The sequence below is a fragment of the Sapajus apella genome, unplaced genomic scaffold (assembly GCF_009761245.1).
Source record: "Sapajus apella isolate SASKATOON/1434 unplaced genomic scaffold, GSC_monkey_1.0 scaffold23, whole genome shotgun sequence".
Lineage (NCBI taxonomy): Eukaryota > Metazoa > Chordata > Mammalia > Primates > Cebidae > Sapajus > Sapajus apella.
Genome location: NW_022436963.1, coordinates 17,618,792 through 17,637,479, shown reverse-complemented (window position 1 = coordinate 17,637,479; position 18,688 = coordinate 17,618,792). Strand labels below are relative to the sequence as shown.

The 18,688-nt window shown below is 46.6% G+C and overlaps 2 protein-coding genes across 11 annotated transcripts in view; one reads left to right on the top strand and one right to left on the bottom strand.

The window, feature by feature from the left end:
- Positions 1-7,573, top strand: part of LRIG1 (leucine rich repeats and immunoglobulin like domains 1) — a 124,978-nt gene extending 117,405 nt beyond the window's left edge. The window contains exons 13-19 of one of the 3 annotated variants that reach the window (XM_032290407.1): positions 392-712; positions 2,306-2,587; positions 3,059-3,478; positions 4,047-4,172; positions 4,776-4,922; positions 5,507-5,791; positions 5,885-7,573. In XM_032290407.1, coding sequence (XP_032146298.1) covers positions 392-712; positions 2,306-2,587; positions 3,059-3,478; positions 4,047-4,172; positions 4,776-4,922; positions 5,507-5,791; positions 5,885-6,108 — 1,805 coding nt within the window. In that variant the 3' untranslated portion in view covers positions 6,109-7,573. The remainder of the gene's footprint in view (positions 1-391; positions 713-2,305; positions 2,588-3,058; positions 3,479-4,046; positions 4,173-4,775; positions 4,923-5,506; positions 5,792-5,884) is intronic. The other 2 variants (XM_032290409.1, XM_032290408.1) reach the window with 2 other exon arrangements.
- Positions 7,574-8,219: 646 nt separating this feature from the next.
- Positions 8,220-18,688, bottom strand: part of SLC25A26 (solute carrier family 25 member 26) — a 165,998-nt gene continuing 155,529 nt past the window's right edge. For all 8 annotated transcript variants that reach the window (XR_004272477.1, XM_032290415.1, XM_032290417.1 and 5 more), the window contains 3 exons: positions 16,865-16,929; positions 15,803-15,876; positions 8,220-8,626 (listed from right to left, as the gene is read on the bottom strand). Coding sequence is in view for 7 of the 8 variants with exons in the window: in XM_032290415.1 (XP_032146306.1) it covers positions 8,509-8,626; positions 15,803-15,876; positions 16,865-16,929 (257 nt within the window). In the remaining variant the exon portion in view is untranslated. The remainder of the gene's footprint in view (positions 8,627-15,802; positions 15,877-16,864; positions 16,930-18,688) is intronic.

Sequence of the window (18,688 nt, the reverse complement as noted above, 5' to 3'; positions counted from 1 at the left end):
CGGCTCACCGCAACCTCCGCCTCCCGGGTTCAGGCAATTCTCCTGCCTCAGCCTCCTGAGTAGCTGGGATTACAGGCACGCGCCACCATGCCCAGCTAATTTTTGTATTTTTAGTAGAGGCGAGGTTTCACCTTGTTGACCAGGATGGTCTCGATCTCTTGACCTCGTGATCCACCCGCCTCGGCCTCCCACAGTGCTGGGATTACAGGCTTGAGCCACCGCGCCCGGCCCATGGTGCAACTCTTACAGCATTTGTGGCGGGGCTGAGGATGCACAGGGACCTCAAGCTCTGGTTCCTGCCTGGTGTCTGAGCCAGTGTTAGCATGAACAGCACCTGGTTCCTGTGTATACCCAGAACCTGGTGTCTTACAGTTGCTCCTTCTATTCCCAGATGACTTCCTGAAGCCACAGATCATCACCCAGCCAGAAACCACCATGGCTATGGTAGGTAAGGACATACGGTTCACGTGCTCAGCAGCCAGCAGCAGCAGCTCCCCGATGACGTTTGCCTGGAAGAAGGACAACGAAGTCCTGACCAACGCAGACATGGAGAACTTTGTCCACGTCCACGCACAGGATGGGGAGGTGATGGAGTACACCACGATCCTGCATCTCCGCGAGGTCACTTTCGGGCATGAGGGCCGCTACCAGTGTGTCATCACCAACCACTTCGGCTCCACCTATTCACACAAGGCCAGGCTCACTGTGAATGGTATGGAAACACCATCTTTCCTTGTTGTAGTACCAGAATCCTGCAGCTCCCACTCCTGATTGTCCTTTTAGCTGTCCATGTAGAGATGACTGAGACATACTTCTCTGGGGCAGTATTAAATCATACTGTTGCCTGGGTTTGCCCCAGAGCAAAGTTTGCAGATACCAAGGTTTATTCTCAATGAGTTATTTTTGATAACTTTTAAAAATCTAGTTATGGGCCAGGCACAGTAGCTCATACCTGTAATCCCAGCACTTTGGGAGGCTAAGGCGGGCAAATCATGATGTCAAGAGATAGAGGCCATCCTGGCCAACATGATAAAACCCCATCTCTACTAAAAATAGCTGGTCTGTAATAAAAAATTAGCTGGGTGTTGTGGCATGCACCTTTAGTCCCAGCTACTTGGGAGGCTGAGGCAGGAGAATCGCTTGAACCCAGAAGGTGGAGGTTGCAGTGAGCCAAGATTGCAGCATTGCACTCCAGCCTGGGTGTCAGAGTGAGACTCTGTCTCAAAAAAAAAACCAGTAACTAGCTATGATGTTCAAATTGCAGAGAGCGAAGTCTTGTGTTTTTGTCCATTTCATATCTTCTATAATCCAGCATATCTGGTTTCCAAATTCCAAACATCCCCTTATCCTGGGGAAGCTGCTGTTCTTTGAGTAGATGGCACAGCCTTGGAGTCAGAGGCTAGCTGCTTCTCCAGAGGCTGTGGAGTGCAAGGCTGGTGTGAGCCCTGGCCTGACAGACACAGTGTTCTGGCAGTTGACAGGTTTTTACTTACGAACCAGCCTTGGAGCTGAGGGGTGGGGGAATAGATAGCTTGAGTAGTTTACTGCTCCACCCCAGTAACCTGGTAGGGTTTTCCTGATTACTAACCCTCTAGTTAAAAAGAATTGGCTTGACAATCATCAGAATGCTCGATCTGCCGTGTTCTTTAAGCCCCCACAGACCACAGGGAAACATCTTTACCACACTGTGGTCAGGTTGTCTTGGCTTATTCCAAGTCCTTACTGATTCTGGAAGACTCAGGTAACTGTTAGACTCTCCCCCAAATTGACATTGACAGGAACTGTGGTGGTGCCTGACATGTGGCTGGATGCCTTCTACTCGTGCTGGGACATCAATCTTCAGGCTGAGAAAGCTGAATGCTTCCTACCTGGGCAGTGGGCGGGAACACCCATCCAAACGGATGAGCCATCCCATTGCTCTCCTAGGGTGTAGGCATGTCTGCCTTCCCTCTGTAATTCCACCTCCTAGCGGGTAATTAAGGCAGGCAAGCATCATGCCCTACCTAGTGTGGAGGGGTGCCCCCTGCAACCCCCGTCTAGACATTGCCATGTAAGGTATAAGCCTTCACTTTGAAGGGACTATAGCCAGCTGCTCAGGTATAAGGCAAGGCTGATGGAAGTGCTCCAGCTGTGGTGGGAGAGGCTGGGGGTTCCTGATTCCCAGGCGGCAGGAGTGGTCCTGGGCAGACCCTGGCAGAAACGGTGGTGAGGAAGTGAACTGGCATGGGACACAGTGATGGGGCACACTTCCTGGCTTTGCATCTAGCTGTCCCATAACCCGAGCCTGTATGCGTATATTTTCCAGTGTTGCCATCATTCACCAAAATGCCTCATGACATAACCATCCGGACCACCACCATGGCCCGCCTCGAATGTGCTGCCACAGGTCACCCGAACCCCCAGATTGCCTGGCAGAAGGATGGAGGCACGGATTTCCCCGCTGCCCGTGAGCGACGCATGCATGTCATGCCAGATGACGACGTGTTTTTTATCACTGATGTGAAAATCGATGACGCAGGGGTTTACAGCTGTACTGCCCAGAACTCAGCCGGCTCCATTTCAGCTAATGCCACCCTGACTGTCTTAGGTTCGGCCACTGCTCGCGCGCGTGCGTGCGTGTGTGTGTGTGTGTGTGTGTGTGTGTGTGTGTGTGTCATAGGCACCTAGAGCCAAGGTCCTCAGACTGCTCTGTGTGGCCAGGGGTGATAGGTGTGGTGGGCCTTTTGGGGCTGCTTTTTAACATTTTTCTTGGTGGTTCTCTCTTCACTGGGTTTAGATAGAGAACATTCTAAGAATTGGACAAGTTGGATATGGGTTGGTCAAAAGGATGGTTAAGGAATAGCAGGGGCTTTTGTGGGCAGAGATTAGTTTACTGCCCCTGTGGAAACCACCCCCAAAGTGGAGATGAGTTAGTTGACATGTTAAAAAAGCTTTCCACTCTATGATCTCAGATGCATCTCACTGATATGTTGGATTGTCTATTGTCCCAAAGACAGGGCAGAGCCAAAGCACCTGAGGCCCTGAGAATGACTAAAAGTTCTCTGCTGACCTTTTGCAGAGACCCCATCCTTGGCAGTGCCCTTGGAAGACCGTGTGTTATCTGTGGGAGAAACGGTAGCCCTCCAATGCAAAGCGACTGGGAACCCTCCGCCCCGCATCACCTGGTTCAAGGGGGACCACCTGCTGAGCCTCACTGAGCGGCACCACTTGACCCCTGACAACCAGCTGCTTGTGGTTCAGAATGTGGTGGCAGAGGATGCGGGCCAGTATACCTGTGAGATGTCTAACACCCTGGGCACAGAGCGAGCTCACAGCCAGCTGAGCATCCTGCCTGCGGCCAGCTGTAGGAAGGATGGGACCACGGTGGGCATCTTCACCATCGCCGTGGTGAGCAGCATCGTTCTAACGTCGCTGGTTTGGGTGTGCATCATCTACCAGACGAGGAAGAAGAGTGAGGAGTACAGTGTCACCAACACAGGTCAGGCCCTGCTGGCAGAGCTGACTTCCAGGGAGGGGGGAACGACGGTGATGCTGGGGAACCGGGGCCGGGGGGGGGGTCCAGTGGCTTTTGAAAGAAGCACAGTGCGTTCAGAACTCCTGAGGCTTTAGTCCCACTGATTGCCATTTTGACTTTGAGGAAGTTCATCTTTAACAGCAATGCTCCCAAATAGAAGTAACTGCCACACCCTGCAGTTTTCCCTCTCCTTGGTAACTGAGGGGCCACCTGTGCACAGGCCCTGCTGCCACATCGTAGGTTGTAACTGAAACAATCTCCCAGCGTGGTGCTTCTGTGCATCCTGGCTCCCTTCCCATCACTCATCTCCACCTCCTGTGGCATCTGCCTGCTGCGCTCTTCACACTGGGTGTAGAGTAAGGCTGAGCAGGCGCTGGGAGGGCCTGCTGCATACATGGACTCCACACTCGCGCTCTGCCCAGCCCTGATGGTCAGCACTGGAAGGATCCCGCTTCTGAGCCTGACAGTGAACATGTGTCTGCATTTCTTGTCACTGTGACCCTGGTGTTTCATTTGTTTTGTCTCCTTGCAGATGAAACCATTGTGCCACCAGATGTTCCAAGCTACCTCTCTTCTCAGGGGACCCTTTCTGACCGACAAGAAACCGTGGTCAGGACCGAGGGTGGCCATCAGGCCAATGGGCACATTGAGAGCAATGGTAAGGCCTCAGTGTGAAGCAGAGCCCTGCTGTGACTATGTCTCTGGGTGCTGGAGGTGGCCTCTAGCTCTTTGCAGGGCATGTAGCTGGCATTAGATGGAAAGCTGTGTGACTAAGGTCTGCTATTTTGGACCCAGCTTTCATGAGTTCTGCAAGGTTTTAAAGCCCTCCAGGAAGTCACTGTATTGGGCTTAGCATCTCCCCGGCAGGGTAAGGTAGGATTGGCTGGCGTAGCAGCTAGAAAGGGCACTACAGGGCTCCCACCCAACCCACTCCTTACATGGAGAACGTGCCCAGATCTGCTCTGTGCTCCAGTCTCATATTAGAAAGCTGGCACCGGGATGAGATATTTCCAACGATGGAGGGCTTCTGAGCACTCACCTGAGACTGTAGTGGCTCACCCTGTAGAGAGCTGCTCACTTCACAGGCCGGCCTGCCTGCTGGGAAGCAGTATTAGAAAACATGCTGCTTGCTAGACCAACAGCCCACCACTTTAGAGAACTTTTAAAAAAAAAATGACTGTTCTAGCGGCCTTGCCCATTCCTAAGACTTCCTGTGAAATACTAAGCCCAGAGTTTCTGATTGTGTTGGAATCCATCGCAGGTGTCTGTCCAAGAGATCCAAGCCGCTTTGCAGAGGCCGATGCTCACAGCGTTGCCTGCAGGCAGCCGAAGCTCTGTGTTGGTTACCACAAAGAGCCGTGGAAAGCGACAGAGAAAGCTGAAGGGACACCTGGGCCACATCAGATGGGTATGAGATGCTTCCCATCTGCAGTCTTCCTTTCGGAAATGGAAATTTGGGCTGACCTAGTCACTACATGAAAGGGGGAGACACATTATTAGTCTACAGCTGTCTCCAAATCTGGTATTCAGTGTATAAATGCAAAGCTTGGGCTTGGGCCTCTTTTAATTCCAGAATAGTTTCTCCTACATCAATCTGTGACATGCTAAGCCTCAACATGGATTTTCTAGATCCATGAGCAACTTATTTAATGAGCAACTTAAATAAGGGGCAAGGCACGAACCAAATGTTTGTCAGCACCTTTGCACCAGGGCTGTAATTTCTAATTGTTGAATAGACCCAACGCTGCATGGTACCTAAGGCAAATGACTTTTTTCCCCCAAGTAGTAAGACTACATTGTCAGAGTGCGAAAAACCCGTTCATGAGCGGCTTGGTGTTTGCCCAGTCTTTTTCTGAGGACATAGTTGGGGGCGGGAGGAAGCATGCATTGTGTTTGCAGTCAGCGTTCTTACCTGGCACGGTAGAGCTGAGCAGCCTGTTCTCTGTACGGGATGAAGAGTGGCTCTAACCCTTCTTTGGTGCTGTCCTTCAGAACATGGTGGCCGGGTTGTATGCAGTGACTGCAGCACTGAGGTGGACTGTTACTCCAGGGAACAAGCCTTCCACCCCCAGCCTGTGTCCAGAGACAGCGTGCAGCCAGGTGCGCCGCATGGCCCGGAGGCAGGTGGGAGTGACCGAGAGCATTCTCCACATCACCAGTGCAGCGGGACTGCTGCTGGGTCCTGCCCTGAGTGCCAGGGGTCGCTCTACCCCAGTAACCACGATAGAATGCTGGCGGCTGTGAAGAAAAAGCGAGCGGCATCTCTAGACGGGAAAGGTAACTCTGTCTTCTGAGGAGCCACTAACAGGTGGGTGGGGAACTGCTGCACCAGTCAGGTGGGGGTCTGACAGGTCTTTTCCTTCCTTGTAGGGGATTCTTCCTGGACTTTAGCAAGGCTGTATGACCCGGACTCAGAGCTGCAGCCTGCATCTTCGTTATCTTCAAGCAACCCAGAGCGCACAGAAGCCCAGCACTTGCTTGTTTCCAATGGCCACCTCCCCAAAGCATGTGACTCCAGTCCCGAGTCCACACCACTGACAGGACAGCTCCCTGGCAAACAGAGGGTGCCCCTGCTGTTGGCACCAAAAAGCTAGGTTTTGTCTACCTCAGCTCTTGTCATGCCAATCTCTACGGGAAAGAGAGGTAGGAGAGGCGGTGAGGAAGCCTGGGTTCAGGCGTCACTGATGTGGATGGATATAGTTGTAACTGCCATGTGGAGTATCCGTCGTTCACAGGACTTGCATCTGAAGCACAGAAATGCAAGAGGGTATTTGTGTACAAAAGGCAGAAAAAGTATTTGATACCATTGTACATAAGAGTTTTCAGAGATTTCATATATATCTTTTACAGAGGCTATTTTAATCTTTAGTGCATGGTTAACAGAAAAAAAAATTATACAATTTTGACAATATTATTTTTCATATCAGGTTGCTGTTTAATTTTGGAGGGGGGGAGGGGAAATAGTTCTGGTGCCTTAACGCATGGCTGGAATTTATAAAGGCTACAACCACATTTGTTCCCAGGAGTTTCTGGTGTGGGGTGGGGAAGGATGGAAGGGCTTGGATTTGTATTGCACTTCATATACAGACCCCTAGGCTGCTGCTCGGTTGGCCTCCACACTCAACGTGCGCTGGAAGGAGCTTCAGGTGAGCACTGCTTGTGTGTAGATGCCTCTGTCACAGGCCTCCCTGTAGCGCCACGGGAGCAGGTGCCGTCCACACTGCAGTGAATAGCTTTTCCTGTTAAGTGCTGTCTGTCTTTCAGGAGTAGAATGAGGGTTGTTTGTTAATCCAAGTGGTCAGAACAGTTACACACTGCCTTTCCTCCTCCTCTGAAGCTTATTTTATGATAAAAGCAAATGTGGCCCTATCAGTATCATTCGATTGCTATTTGAGACTTTTAATTAAGGTAAAGGCTGCTGGTGTTGGTACCTGTGGATTTTTCTATAGTGATGTTTTCGTTCTGCCAATATAATTAGCATTACATTGGCCTTGGGGGATAAAAAGGAGGAAGTTCTTACTTTTCAGGGCTACCTTATTTCTACTGAGGATCCAGAGCAGGGCTGTCCATGTGCCTTTCCCTCGCACAGATGAAACTGAGCTGGGACTGGAAAAGACTTCACCCTTGACCTGGGTTCTGGGTGTATTTGCACTTTTGAGACCTGTAGCTAACCATCTTGTGAGTGCCAATGTGTAATTTAGTAAAAATTACATAGAAACAAACAAGGTCCTTAAAATGTTCCTTTGGCCAAAAGCTGAAGGGAGTTACTGAGAAAATAGTTAACAATGTCAATTTTACTGTCAGGTGTCATCACTGTTCAAAAGGTAAGCACATTTAGAATTTTGTTCTCGACAGTTAACTGACTAATCTTACTTCCACAAAATATGTGAATTTGCTGCTTCTGAGAGGCAATGTGAAAGAGGAAGTATTACTTTTATGTACAAAGTTATTTATTTATAGAAATTTTGGTACAGTGTACATTGAAAACCATGTAAAATATTGAAGTGTCTAACAAATGGCATTGAAGTGTCTTTAATAAAGGTTCATTTATAAATGTCAGTATAGTTGGTGGTCCTTCTTTTACAAACACAGCCACTCTGCCTTTAATTATCTTTCCTGAAGAAAGAAAGAATATTGGCTCCAGGGCAGACAACACTGCTAGATTCCTGAGATTGTGTTCTGAATTCTTCTACACCTGGAGCTTGTTAGTCAAGCTCTAAAATCTCAAAGTGTGGTGACCTTCCTATTTCATCCTGCCTACTTCTAGCAACGCTGTTTTCAAAGCGGCCCAGGCCCTCCTTTCAGCCTGACATGTAGAATACCGGGAATGGCTCACCCATCGTGCCCTCTTCCGTGAAGCCAGCTGGGCCCACCTAGTCACTTGAGCTGCAACTGCTTTCTCTCACACATCACAGGGGGCGCTGGACATGTCTCTGTAAAACAATACAATTGTGTTTTTATAGGTGAAATCTGAGGGTAATTAAAACCAGCAGCCTCGTTACCCAAAAAGAATGTTTGCTATGCACCTGTAGTTCATTCTTGTTCAACAAAGCCTTAACCTTACACACCAGGAATTAACTAGGGGGAGAAACACCCACATACACAACTTCTTCCCCAAGTGTCCTTTTAAAATTGTAACCATCTTGCCTTCTGCTGAATCCACCATCCGGTGGCAGGAAATGAAAGATCAGATAGAAATCAAATCAAAGCTCTGAAAGGCCTGGCCTCAGCATTACCAAACGTATTTATTAAGAGGTTCTGAGGAAACGGTTCACAGTACCGCCAGGGACCACATTTTCTTCTCTTTCTGGCATAGAGGCCACTGACTTTATACTAGCCAGCCTATACCACAGATGGCACAATCTCGATGCCAGCATCTTGGCAGAACTGTTCGCTCGCACTGGGGCCTGTAGCTCAGACAGCTGCTCAGCAGAAGGAGGGTTTACACTGCAGGCCCCTCTGTTGACAGAAGTGGAGGTGAGGCTGTCTCTGCTTCAAGAACTCTTTCTGCCAACTTCCAACAGCAAGCTGTGCGTCTGGTCATAAGTCCCCAGAAAGATGAAACCTCCCAGACTGATGGCTGTTATTCGAGGGAAGACACCTGCAAATAGTCTAGGGGAAAAAACAGCATTATTAATGTTGTATTTTAAAAAGGTTAAATTCCAATACCCACAGCTTGCTCATTAAACCACACACGGCACTTAACGTACATTTTTTTTTCCTTTCAGAGTGGCACTAAATTACATTCCCAATTAGGCTTGAAGTGTGAGCCCAGCTGTTTGTTGGCCAAGGCGGCTAACTACCAAACAGCGGACTTGTGAGCACTCCCAAATAAGGCAAGCAAGGGCTCTGTCCTAACAATAGTTCTACAACTTTCATGCCATTTCTCCCTTTGAGAGATGATGAAATTGACTTTTTAAAAAAAGGCATCAAAGAGCTGAAACCTAGGTAAAGCTGGAAGGCACTTCCCAGCCCAGACCTCCAAAGTGGTCTCCAGGGGATCGCTCACTGAAGAGATTTTTGGGCAATGCAGCCGCTCCACCAACTCAGTTGCATTTTGTCCTTTGAGACCCCAAAACGTGATGTCACAACGAGTCAAACCTTCATGGATTCCCTGTGTTCCTTTTCTTTCTAAAGGCAAATGAGCTGTGGCTGTGAAGGGGGCAGCACGCCTACACCTGCACAGTCCAAGGCCACTCACCAGCCAAGGTGCAATGTAGAATAATCAGAAACACAAAGTAAAACTACAATGCCACAAGAATATAAAGGGGCGATTCATTCGTTAAAACTGCCCCCCATACCTACTCATAGATACTTGTTCAAAGATCTACACCATGGCATTGCTGATGGATACATAAGTTATGGTACAGTATAAACACAGTGGATGATTATGTAACTGATAAAGATGAGGAAATCCACAGATGCCAACATTAAAAAATTACAAAACAGATTAGGCTTAAAAAACCAAGTCCAAGGGCTATAGTATGATTCCATGTCTAAAAGGCATGCAAGGGATGTGTCCTAAACTGAATGACTGTTGTCTATGGATTATAGGACACATTCCTGGCCCATGTTTCCATACCCTTTGGACCTTTTTACCAAGAGTAAAGGCAAACCTCACAGATATTTCAAGTTTGGTCCCAGGCCACTGTAATAAATTGAATATTGCAATAAAGCAAGCCATACTAATTTTTTCATTTCCCAGGCCACAGAGAAGTTGTTTATACTATACTATAGTCTATTAAGTATGCAATAGCATTATGTCTAAAATCTGTACATACCTTACTTTTAAAATGCTTTACTGCAAAAAAAAAAAAAAAAAAATGCTAATGAGCATCTGAGCCTGCAGTAAATTGTAATCTTTGGCGGGTAGACGGTCTTGCTTTGAATGATGGCTGATGACTGACCAGGGTGGTGGCTGCTGAAGGTTGGAGTGGCTGTGACAATTTCTAAAAATAATATTGTTGCATTGATGGACTCTTCTTTCCATCAAAGATTTTTCTGTAGCACACAATACATTTTGCCTACAGTAGAACCTCTTTCAAAATTGAAATCAGTTGTCTCAAACTCTGCCACTGTTTTCTCAACTAAATTGATGAAATATTTTAAATCCCTTATTGTCATTTAAAACAGTGTTTACCATGTCTTCACCAGGAGTAGATTCATCTCAACAGATCACTTTCTTCGCTCATCCGTTAAGAACCAACATCTCATCCGTTCAAGTTTTATCATGAGACTGTAGCGATTCAGTCACATCTTCAGGCTTCACTTCTAACTAGAGTGTCTTGCTATTTCCACTACATCTACAGTTATGTACTTCCTTCCACTGAAGTCTTGAACCCCTTGAAGTCAGCCATGAGGATTGAAATCAACTTCTTCCAACGTCCTAGCATGGTCAATATTTTGACCTCCTCCTATGAAGCCACTAATGTTCTTTACTGGTATCTAGAATGGTGAATCCTTTCTAGAAGGCTTCCAATTTACTTTGCCCACATCCAGCAAAAGAATCACTATTGGTGCAGCCAAGGCCTTATTAAATCTATTTCTTAAATAATAAAACCTGAAAGTTAAAATTACTCCTTGATCCACAAGCTAAGGAACAGATGTTGCGTTAGCAGGCATGAGAACAACGTTCATCTCCATCAGACCTCCTGGGTGGCCAGGTAAATTGTCAATGAGCAGTCATATTTTAAAAGGAATCTTTTCCTCTGAGCAGTAGGTCCCAGCAGTGGGCTTCAATATTCAGGAAACCATGCTGTAAACTGATGTGCTGTCATCCAAGCTTTATTGTTCCATTTGTAGAGCAGAGGCAGAGTAGATTCACCAGCACTATTAAAGGCTCTAGGATTTTCAGAATAGTCAATGAACATTGGCTTCAACTTAAACATACCAGCTGCTTTAGCCCCTAAACGAGAGTGGGCCAGTCCTTTCAAGCTTTGAGGCCAGGCCTTGATATCTCCTTTCTAGCTAAGAAAGTCCTAGATGGCATTTCTTCTAATAGAAGGCTATTTCGTCTGCATTGAAAATCTGCTTTTAGTGTTACCGCCTTCGCTGGTGATCTTAGCTAGATCTGGATAACTTGCTGCAGCTTCTCCATCAGCACTTGCCACTTCACCTTGCATTTCTGTGTTACAGAGATGATTTCTTTCCTTAAACTTCATGAATCAACCTCTGCTAGCTTCAGACTTGCGCGGCTTCCTCACCTCTCTCACCCTTCATGGAAGAGAGGTAGGGCCTTGCTCTGGATTAGATTTTGGCCTAAAGGGATGTGTGGCTAGTCTGATCTTCTATTCTGAATACTTGAACTTTCCTCATATCTGCAGTGACGCTGTTATACTTTCTTATCATTTGTGTATTCACTGGATAGCACTTTTCATTTCCTTCAAGAACTTTTCCTTTGCATTTACAACTTGGCTGTCACAAGAGGCCTAGATTCTGGCCGATCTCAGCTTTCCACATGCCTTCCTCACTAAATTTAATCATTTCCAGATTTTCATTTGTTAATTTTTTTTGAGAAAGGCTCTTGCTCTGTTACCCAGGCTGGTGTGCAGTGGCACGATCATGACCCACAGCAACCTCTGCCTGCTGAGCTCAGGTGATCCTCCCACCTCAACTTCCCAAGAAGCTAAGACTAAAGGCACATACCACCAGGGCTAAAAATTAGCCCGGCTAATTTTTGTATTTTTTGTAGAGACGGAGTTTGCCCTGTTACCTAGGCTGGTCTCGAACTCCTGCACTCAGGCCATCTGTTGCCTTGTTCTCCCAAAATGCTGGGATTACAGATGTAGGCCACCATGCCCGGCCCTCATTTTTTATTTAAAATGATAAAGGTGTGATTCTTTCTTTCACTTGGACATTTAGAGGCCACTAGAGGATTATTAATTGACCTAACTCCAATAGTGTGTCTCACAGAAGAGAGGCCTGAGGAAAGGAAAGAGACGGAATGGCTGGTTGGAGGCGCAGCCGGAACCCACACCACACTTGCCAATTAGGCTTGCCCTCTTTGATGGCCGCAGTGTGGGATGCCCAAAACAATTATAGTAGCATTAAAGATGGCTGATCACAGAGCACCACAGCAGATAGAATGAAAATATTTGAAAGGTGAGAATTACCAAAATGTGACACAGACAGAAAGTGATCACGTGCTGCTGGAAAAGGGCTCTGAAAGACTCACTCAACCAGGGTTGCCACAAACCTTCAATTTGGAAACAATGCACTATCTGAGAAGTGCAATTAAGCAAGGGATGCCTCTAATACTTTTGTGAGCAACAGGAGTTATAAAGGCCAAACTACTGCATATGCAAGTGAAAAGATTTCTGGGCGGGTCTATGGAAGAAAACTGAAAATGGTCAAGTTATGCCGGCAGTAGCTGTGCATCCTTTAAGGTATGGGAAAAGCCTCTGTGACAAGCAAGCTGGTGGCCTGGAAGAGAAATGTGGCAGGAAGATGGTCCCTGCCAGCTGCTCCTAGCACCTGGCTGCGTCCTTTCTCCCAAGACCTTTGAGTTGTCGAGGGAGGCAGCCTCGCTCTGCAGCACTCAGCACTTCTAAGGAAAATGGGAGGCTTAAGAAGAGTTTTGTGGGGCCCTTTGTAGTTAGCTAACGAAGGATTTACATCATTAAAATACTGCACGTAAGGGTAAGGACCTCTTTTACTTGTCTAAAAATAACCATGAAAATCATATTGAAAACTAAACTATACTTGTTTAAAAAAAAAAAAGCACAGCATCATGCAAATTGTTTTTGCATAGGGTGCGTGGTGAGGACAGAAATTCACACATTACCGCTATGTCCTTCTGGCCTGAAAAACAGATGAAAAACAGAAGAGCCTTCCGGCTCCTACCCTAAGAAGGAAAGGGTGCTAGACGGGATGCCAGCAGGAGCCGAGCTGCAGAAGACTACACTGGCCACAAAGTTCTCCTGCCTTTACTACCTTACTTCTAAACGCCAGCGTCTTGTTCAGCTTCTGCTTCTCACAAGCTCAGCTGCTCCTAGCCAGAGGCAGATGGAAGCAGTTTATGGTTTCACTAGATGACCACTGAATCTTAACGTAATTACAGCCTTCACATGGAGTAATCTGTATAGGAAGCACCCCAGCCGATCTCGCAGGTGAAGACTTCTGAATTGAGCAGGACCGTATTCCAGTGTCCACAGATTAAATGAGAGCAAACTTAAGCATTTACAGCACTGAGAAGAAAGGGGGCTTGCAGTAGTGGCAGCTACTACATGAAGAGCACAATCAACAAAAACAGAAAGCCAGCTGATGAGTGAAGAAAACCAGGAAGGGGACATCGAGGTGGGCAGGCTCCCCATCTGCCTTCTGGCTGCTGGGCTGAATGAACACATGATGTTTGTTAATATATTTCTATGTGTATTCCCAGTATGTGCCAGAACAAGGTCTTCACCTGTGTGGACAACATGGAAAGATGAAAATGGTCACTTGACGTGACCCCGAGAGGGCAGCACCATTCCATCCCAAGGTGAGGAGATGGTGCCTGCTGAGAAGCCCAAGAGTACCTAGTAAACTCAAGTGCGCGCCCAGGGGAGGAGACAGGAGGTGGCAGCAGCGCTGTGTACCCAGAGGCCCAACTGAGGAAGCCGGCGGAGACACCTTCAGGCTGAAGGTGCCTGGGACCTCTGTTCATAACAGCCGTCAGCTTTTTCTGTTACTGTTTTTTGTCAAATTATTTATTGTCTTTAATCATGAATAAGGGATGAATTAAAACTCCCTTAAGTGACAACCGCTGCTGTCTGTAATGTTCTTAAGGACTACACTGTACAGACTAACTGGAGCCCATGACTTAGGAGGCTTCAGAGGAGGCACAAAAATCCAGACGACCTTTTCAGAGCTGACAGTGGGGACAGGGACAGGCCCTTGGCCCGAGGAAGACATTCCTCCTCTGCTTGTATTTCTGGGACTTATAATGTCAAGTATAGTACAAGCCACAACCAGGACAGGGAAGATTATCTTCAATCATCTACTCAATGTGACTCTGCCAGCTTTCGGGGCCATGGGGCTGCCAGCCGACCACGCCATCCACACCTGTCACCACTGTCTCTAGAAGGGCAGAGGGCTGCAGCTCTGCACAGCTCCACAGAGCTACGGTCGACAGATGAGGTGTGCCCAACAGTTGCCACAGAATCAAACATGAACTACACTGCAATCGGTAAGACAGTGAAATTTGGCAGTTGGACTTCACAGTCTAAAAAAAACCACTGCAAGTGACTTCTCCGTGTATGTAGCCCAATTGCTATTTGAAACACATACCAACTTTTTTGTTGTTGAGACAGGTCCTGCTCTGTCACCCAGGCTGGAGTGCAGTGGCGCAGATGTAACTCACTATAACCTTGATCTCCCAGGCTCAAGCAATCCATAAGTTTCCTGAGTAGCTGGGATTACAGGTGCATGCCACCACACCCGGCTATTTACTTATTTTTAAAGACAGAGTCTCACCATACTTCCCAGGCTGGTCTCCTCCTAACCTCGAGCGATCCTCCTGCTTCAGCCTCGCAAAGCGCTGGGATTACAGGTGTGAGCCCTGCACCCGGCCCATAAGGACCTTTTACCTGCTACTGGCTAAGTGGCTTCAGGACTCATTTTTTCTCACATGGTTCCTTTGTTTACTGTCAAACTGGCAGCAGAATGAATGTGCCACAGATGCGAGCAGCCAGGGTCTCGCTTCCTCATGACATGGTAGCCCCAAGTGGCAGGCCTACAGCACACATGCCCCCACTCTGTCCTTCCCACGCTCCTACTAGATGTCAACAGCCAATTATTCCTCTGGCTTCACCGCAGTTCTTGTCTCAAAACTGTGACCCCTTCAGGCACCCGACACCAATCCCTCAGGGTTGTCACATTCAACAAAACCATCCAAGATCACCTACTTTTCAAACTTGCAGATGGAAAATTTCAATCTAGATGGGCTGCTCTCCTACAAAACCTTAACTGGGGTCTGACTCACCTACTTCACATTCTCCAGACCATCAAACAGCTGAGATTAAAATTGCCAAAGGCACACAAAAACGACAATCAAATAAGTGATCCAACTTGGCATCGGGAGGAGGAGGTGGCAGTGCCAGCTGAGACGCCGGAAGTCCAGGCAGCAGCCTCTACCCTGCGTACAGCAGCTGCCGACCCTCTCCAAAGGGAGGCCACTGCTTTCCTCTTGCAAGCAAATCCCTGGTAGATGGTCCCTAAGAGAAAAATCTTTATTTCACATGCCTGCAAGATCCCAACATTCAGGCGGCTTTACAAGTTTATGCTGTCAAAGCAATGTTGAAATACCTTGCAGAGACAGCTTTTTAGGACATGAAGCTAGAAGTTTAAGGCACTTCTGAAGAATAGTGGTTCTCACTCGATGCTAGCTGTGGAGTCCCACCACCTGCACTGTGGTATGTTGAAAGTAACTTGTTACTACTAACAGTTAAAAGTATCAAAACCAGAAGTGCTTTCTTCTAACAATGTTAACTTCACTCCCTTGTATTTCTGCACTGTGTAACCAGAAGCCCATTTCATCACTGCAGCCCAGACCCTGGTGAGGGCCACACAGGTGAATTCCATCTAACATCAAGATGGACAAGGCTGAGAATCACCTGGCTGGAATACTCTGTCAATTGGACTTGCTATGTTACCTCATATATACAACGTTAACCATTATATTTTGCACAATATATAGAAACTCAAATCAGAAGATAAGCAGAAGGGAAGGAGATGTGTTTGTCCAAAGTCAGGCTAAAGGGGGAGGAGTGGTAGAGAGGAAGAAGGGCAGGAGAGCATTCCTCGTCTTACCCTGCCAGCCCCTGTGAGCGCCAGACCCTGTGCAGGGCAGAGAGCACGTTCCCACTAGCAGTGCTGGAGCCAGCCTGTGTGAACAGATAAAGAGAAACCCGTTATCTTCTGAAGCTCCCATCACACAGCTGCCTCCCAGATATCCTCAGACACACGGCTCCGTATCACCCTCATCTAGAACACTGTCAGATACCAGGGAGCTTCCTGGCAGTCAGGACCTGGCTTGCTTGCTCAGAAGCACTTACACTCGGACACGCAGGCAAGCAGGGATGTGGCCCATGCCACATGGGAGGCTGCTTTTCAGAGCTCACCAGATGACTGATGAACAACGATTCAACAGGAGAAAGACAGAAGCTCTATGAAGCAATACGGGGAGGACGGGAATCATTCGTGTAAATGATACAACTATGAAACCTGCCTAAGCAGCTAATAAATATATTTAATAGAGCGCCATGTCCCACTTAAATCATCACCAATGTCTTAGCTTGGATTGTGCCACCACTACACTAAAATTTGGCCCATATTTGTTCTACTTTTCCACACAGCTAGGACTTTTTCTGTTTTGGTTTGGTGCAGGTATGTTATGTGTATGGCATTCTTTCAACTCTCCATCTAGTGAGGGTTTTTTAAAAAACAATTTTTCTCTTAAAATTGTTTAAACATTTCTGACAACTGTCTTAACTCATCCAGTTAAGGCCAATCACAACCTTTGGTTCAAAGCCTGTCAGTTACCTGCTGCATGGCAGGAAGCTCGTCAACCTGAGACTTAGGTTTGTCACCAGTAAAAACAGAGTTTATCTGAAGATAGTATTACCAGGCAATGGCCGTGTCGGCCCTACATGCTTATGAAACATAGGTGAAAATGATTGTGAAATGGTACAATGTTATATAGACACTCGGGACATTATTCCATTGGTAGCGGCTTTGTTAGTTTCGACAGGCAGCATAAGATGCTATTACAGGTAAATGGGAGCCATTTGTATTCACTTCATATACCTGTAGTCCCCGTGCTGACAGATATGAGCATCTGAAACGTCTCTATTACATTATTTCACCGCTTACCTTTGCCAGCATAATTCTTGTCTTTGCCACATCTAGAGGTGTGGTGACTGCAGCAGCAAAGCCACCTGTGCAAATAATACCCAAAACCCAAGTGAGACACTGCTTACTGACTAGATGATAATTTTGTAATTTTTTAGAATTCCTAACTCTGCCCAAATCACATCGTCATTATGTACACCTGATGCAAGAACAGGATGCACACAAGTAAAATCTACCCATATGCTTCATTTCTTTTGCAGTGATACAGAACTGCGTGTAAAAGAAAATGCTCTACCCACTCAGGGGAAAAATACAGGGCTCCACAATTTACCTTGCTCTTTCATTAACTAGCAATCTAATGAATGTGTTTGTATGTGTACATATATGATGAATGTGTACATATGACATACATGTATACAGCCAGATCTCAGTATGTGAGATATACTGCTCCTAATGGTTCCCAAAGGGTTCATGACTTTCTATGGGCCACTGTCTTTTTTTGTTTTTGAAGACAGGGTCTCACTGTCTCTCACCAACCCTGGAGTGCAGTGGTGTGATCACAGCTCACTGTAGCCTCACCCTCCTAGGCTCATGCCATCCTCCCACCTTAGCCTCCTCCTGAATAGCCAGGACTACAGATGCACACCACCACGCTCAGCTGATTTTTAAATTTCCTGTAGAGACAAGGTCCTGCTATGTTGCCCAGGCTGGTCTTGAACTCTTGGCATCAAGCACTCCTCCTGCCTCGGCCTCCCTAAGTGGTGGGATTACAAGCATGAACCACCACACCCAGCCTGGGCCACTGTTCTTTAAAGTGACTCCAAAATGCTTCTGTCGTTTCTGATCTGCACGTAGGAAAATGGACAAATAGAGTCCCATGTAACATTGTGGGGATTTTTGGTATACATGGTTGGATTCTTTGAATTAAAGGAGTAAAGCTTTTTTATATTTCACAGGCTCCTGTTAACAGTCCAGTCAGAGTTCCCACATTTCTAAGCTCTCTTCTACATCTTCTTAACATGAGTTCAGCAGGCATTACACGTTACGGCTTCCTTCTTACCTTCTCTCTCATGTTTGCATTATCTGAATGTCATGATGGCTAAACTGTACACAGATTGGACTTTTTGAAGGACTTTCTGCTTTAACATAAACCAAGTTTATGGTGTCAAGATTTCATTTAATGCAGTACAAAGATATATTCTAAATCCCAAGAGGCCCTATGGAGACAGAAATAAAAAACCCTAAAAGGCATTACAAAGATTCAGCTTCCATGAGCTGGGGGAAAGAGGCAGTGTTATAAGGGCTGAACAGGACACATGTGTGTGAAGGATACTCCAGAAATAGCACTAGTTTCCTTCTTGCTCTTGTGGCTTGTGGACAAGGTCATTTGATCTCTGCCAAATATCTTTCTAAATATGATGCTGAAATAAGATCATTATACCACCTCCTCCATATGGTAACACCTACTATGACACTGACTTTTTGAAAAGTGTACCTATTTACGCTCTCATGGTCCATTTCTGGTTACCCTCGAATGTCACACACCTTAGGGGTAAGTATTATCAACTGACGTGAATATTTGAATCCCTTTTGGTTTAGCCATTTCAAATTATGAGTATGTAAAACTCTTTGTCTTAAATCCAGAGGTTGTCTGAAATTCAGAGTCTTGCTAAACTTTGTGTTTTTAAAATTTTTGTGGGCTTGGTCTTGAAATCCTACACTTTTGTTTTTAACCATGTATTTTGCCCTAGAAAAGTAAATATACTTTTAATTACACAATAGGATGCATGAACACTTCGTGTGTGTGTGTGTGTGTGTGTGTGTGTGTGTGTGTGTGTGTGTGTG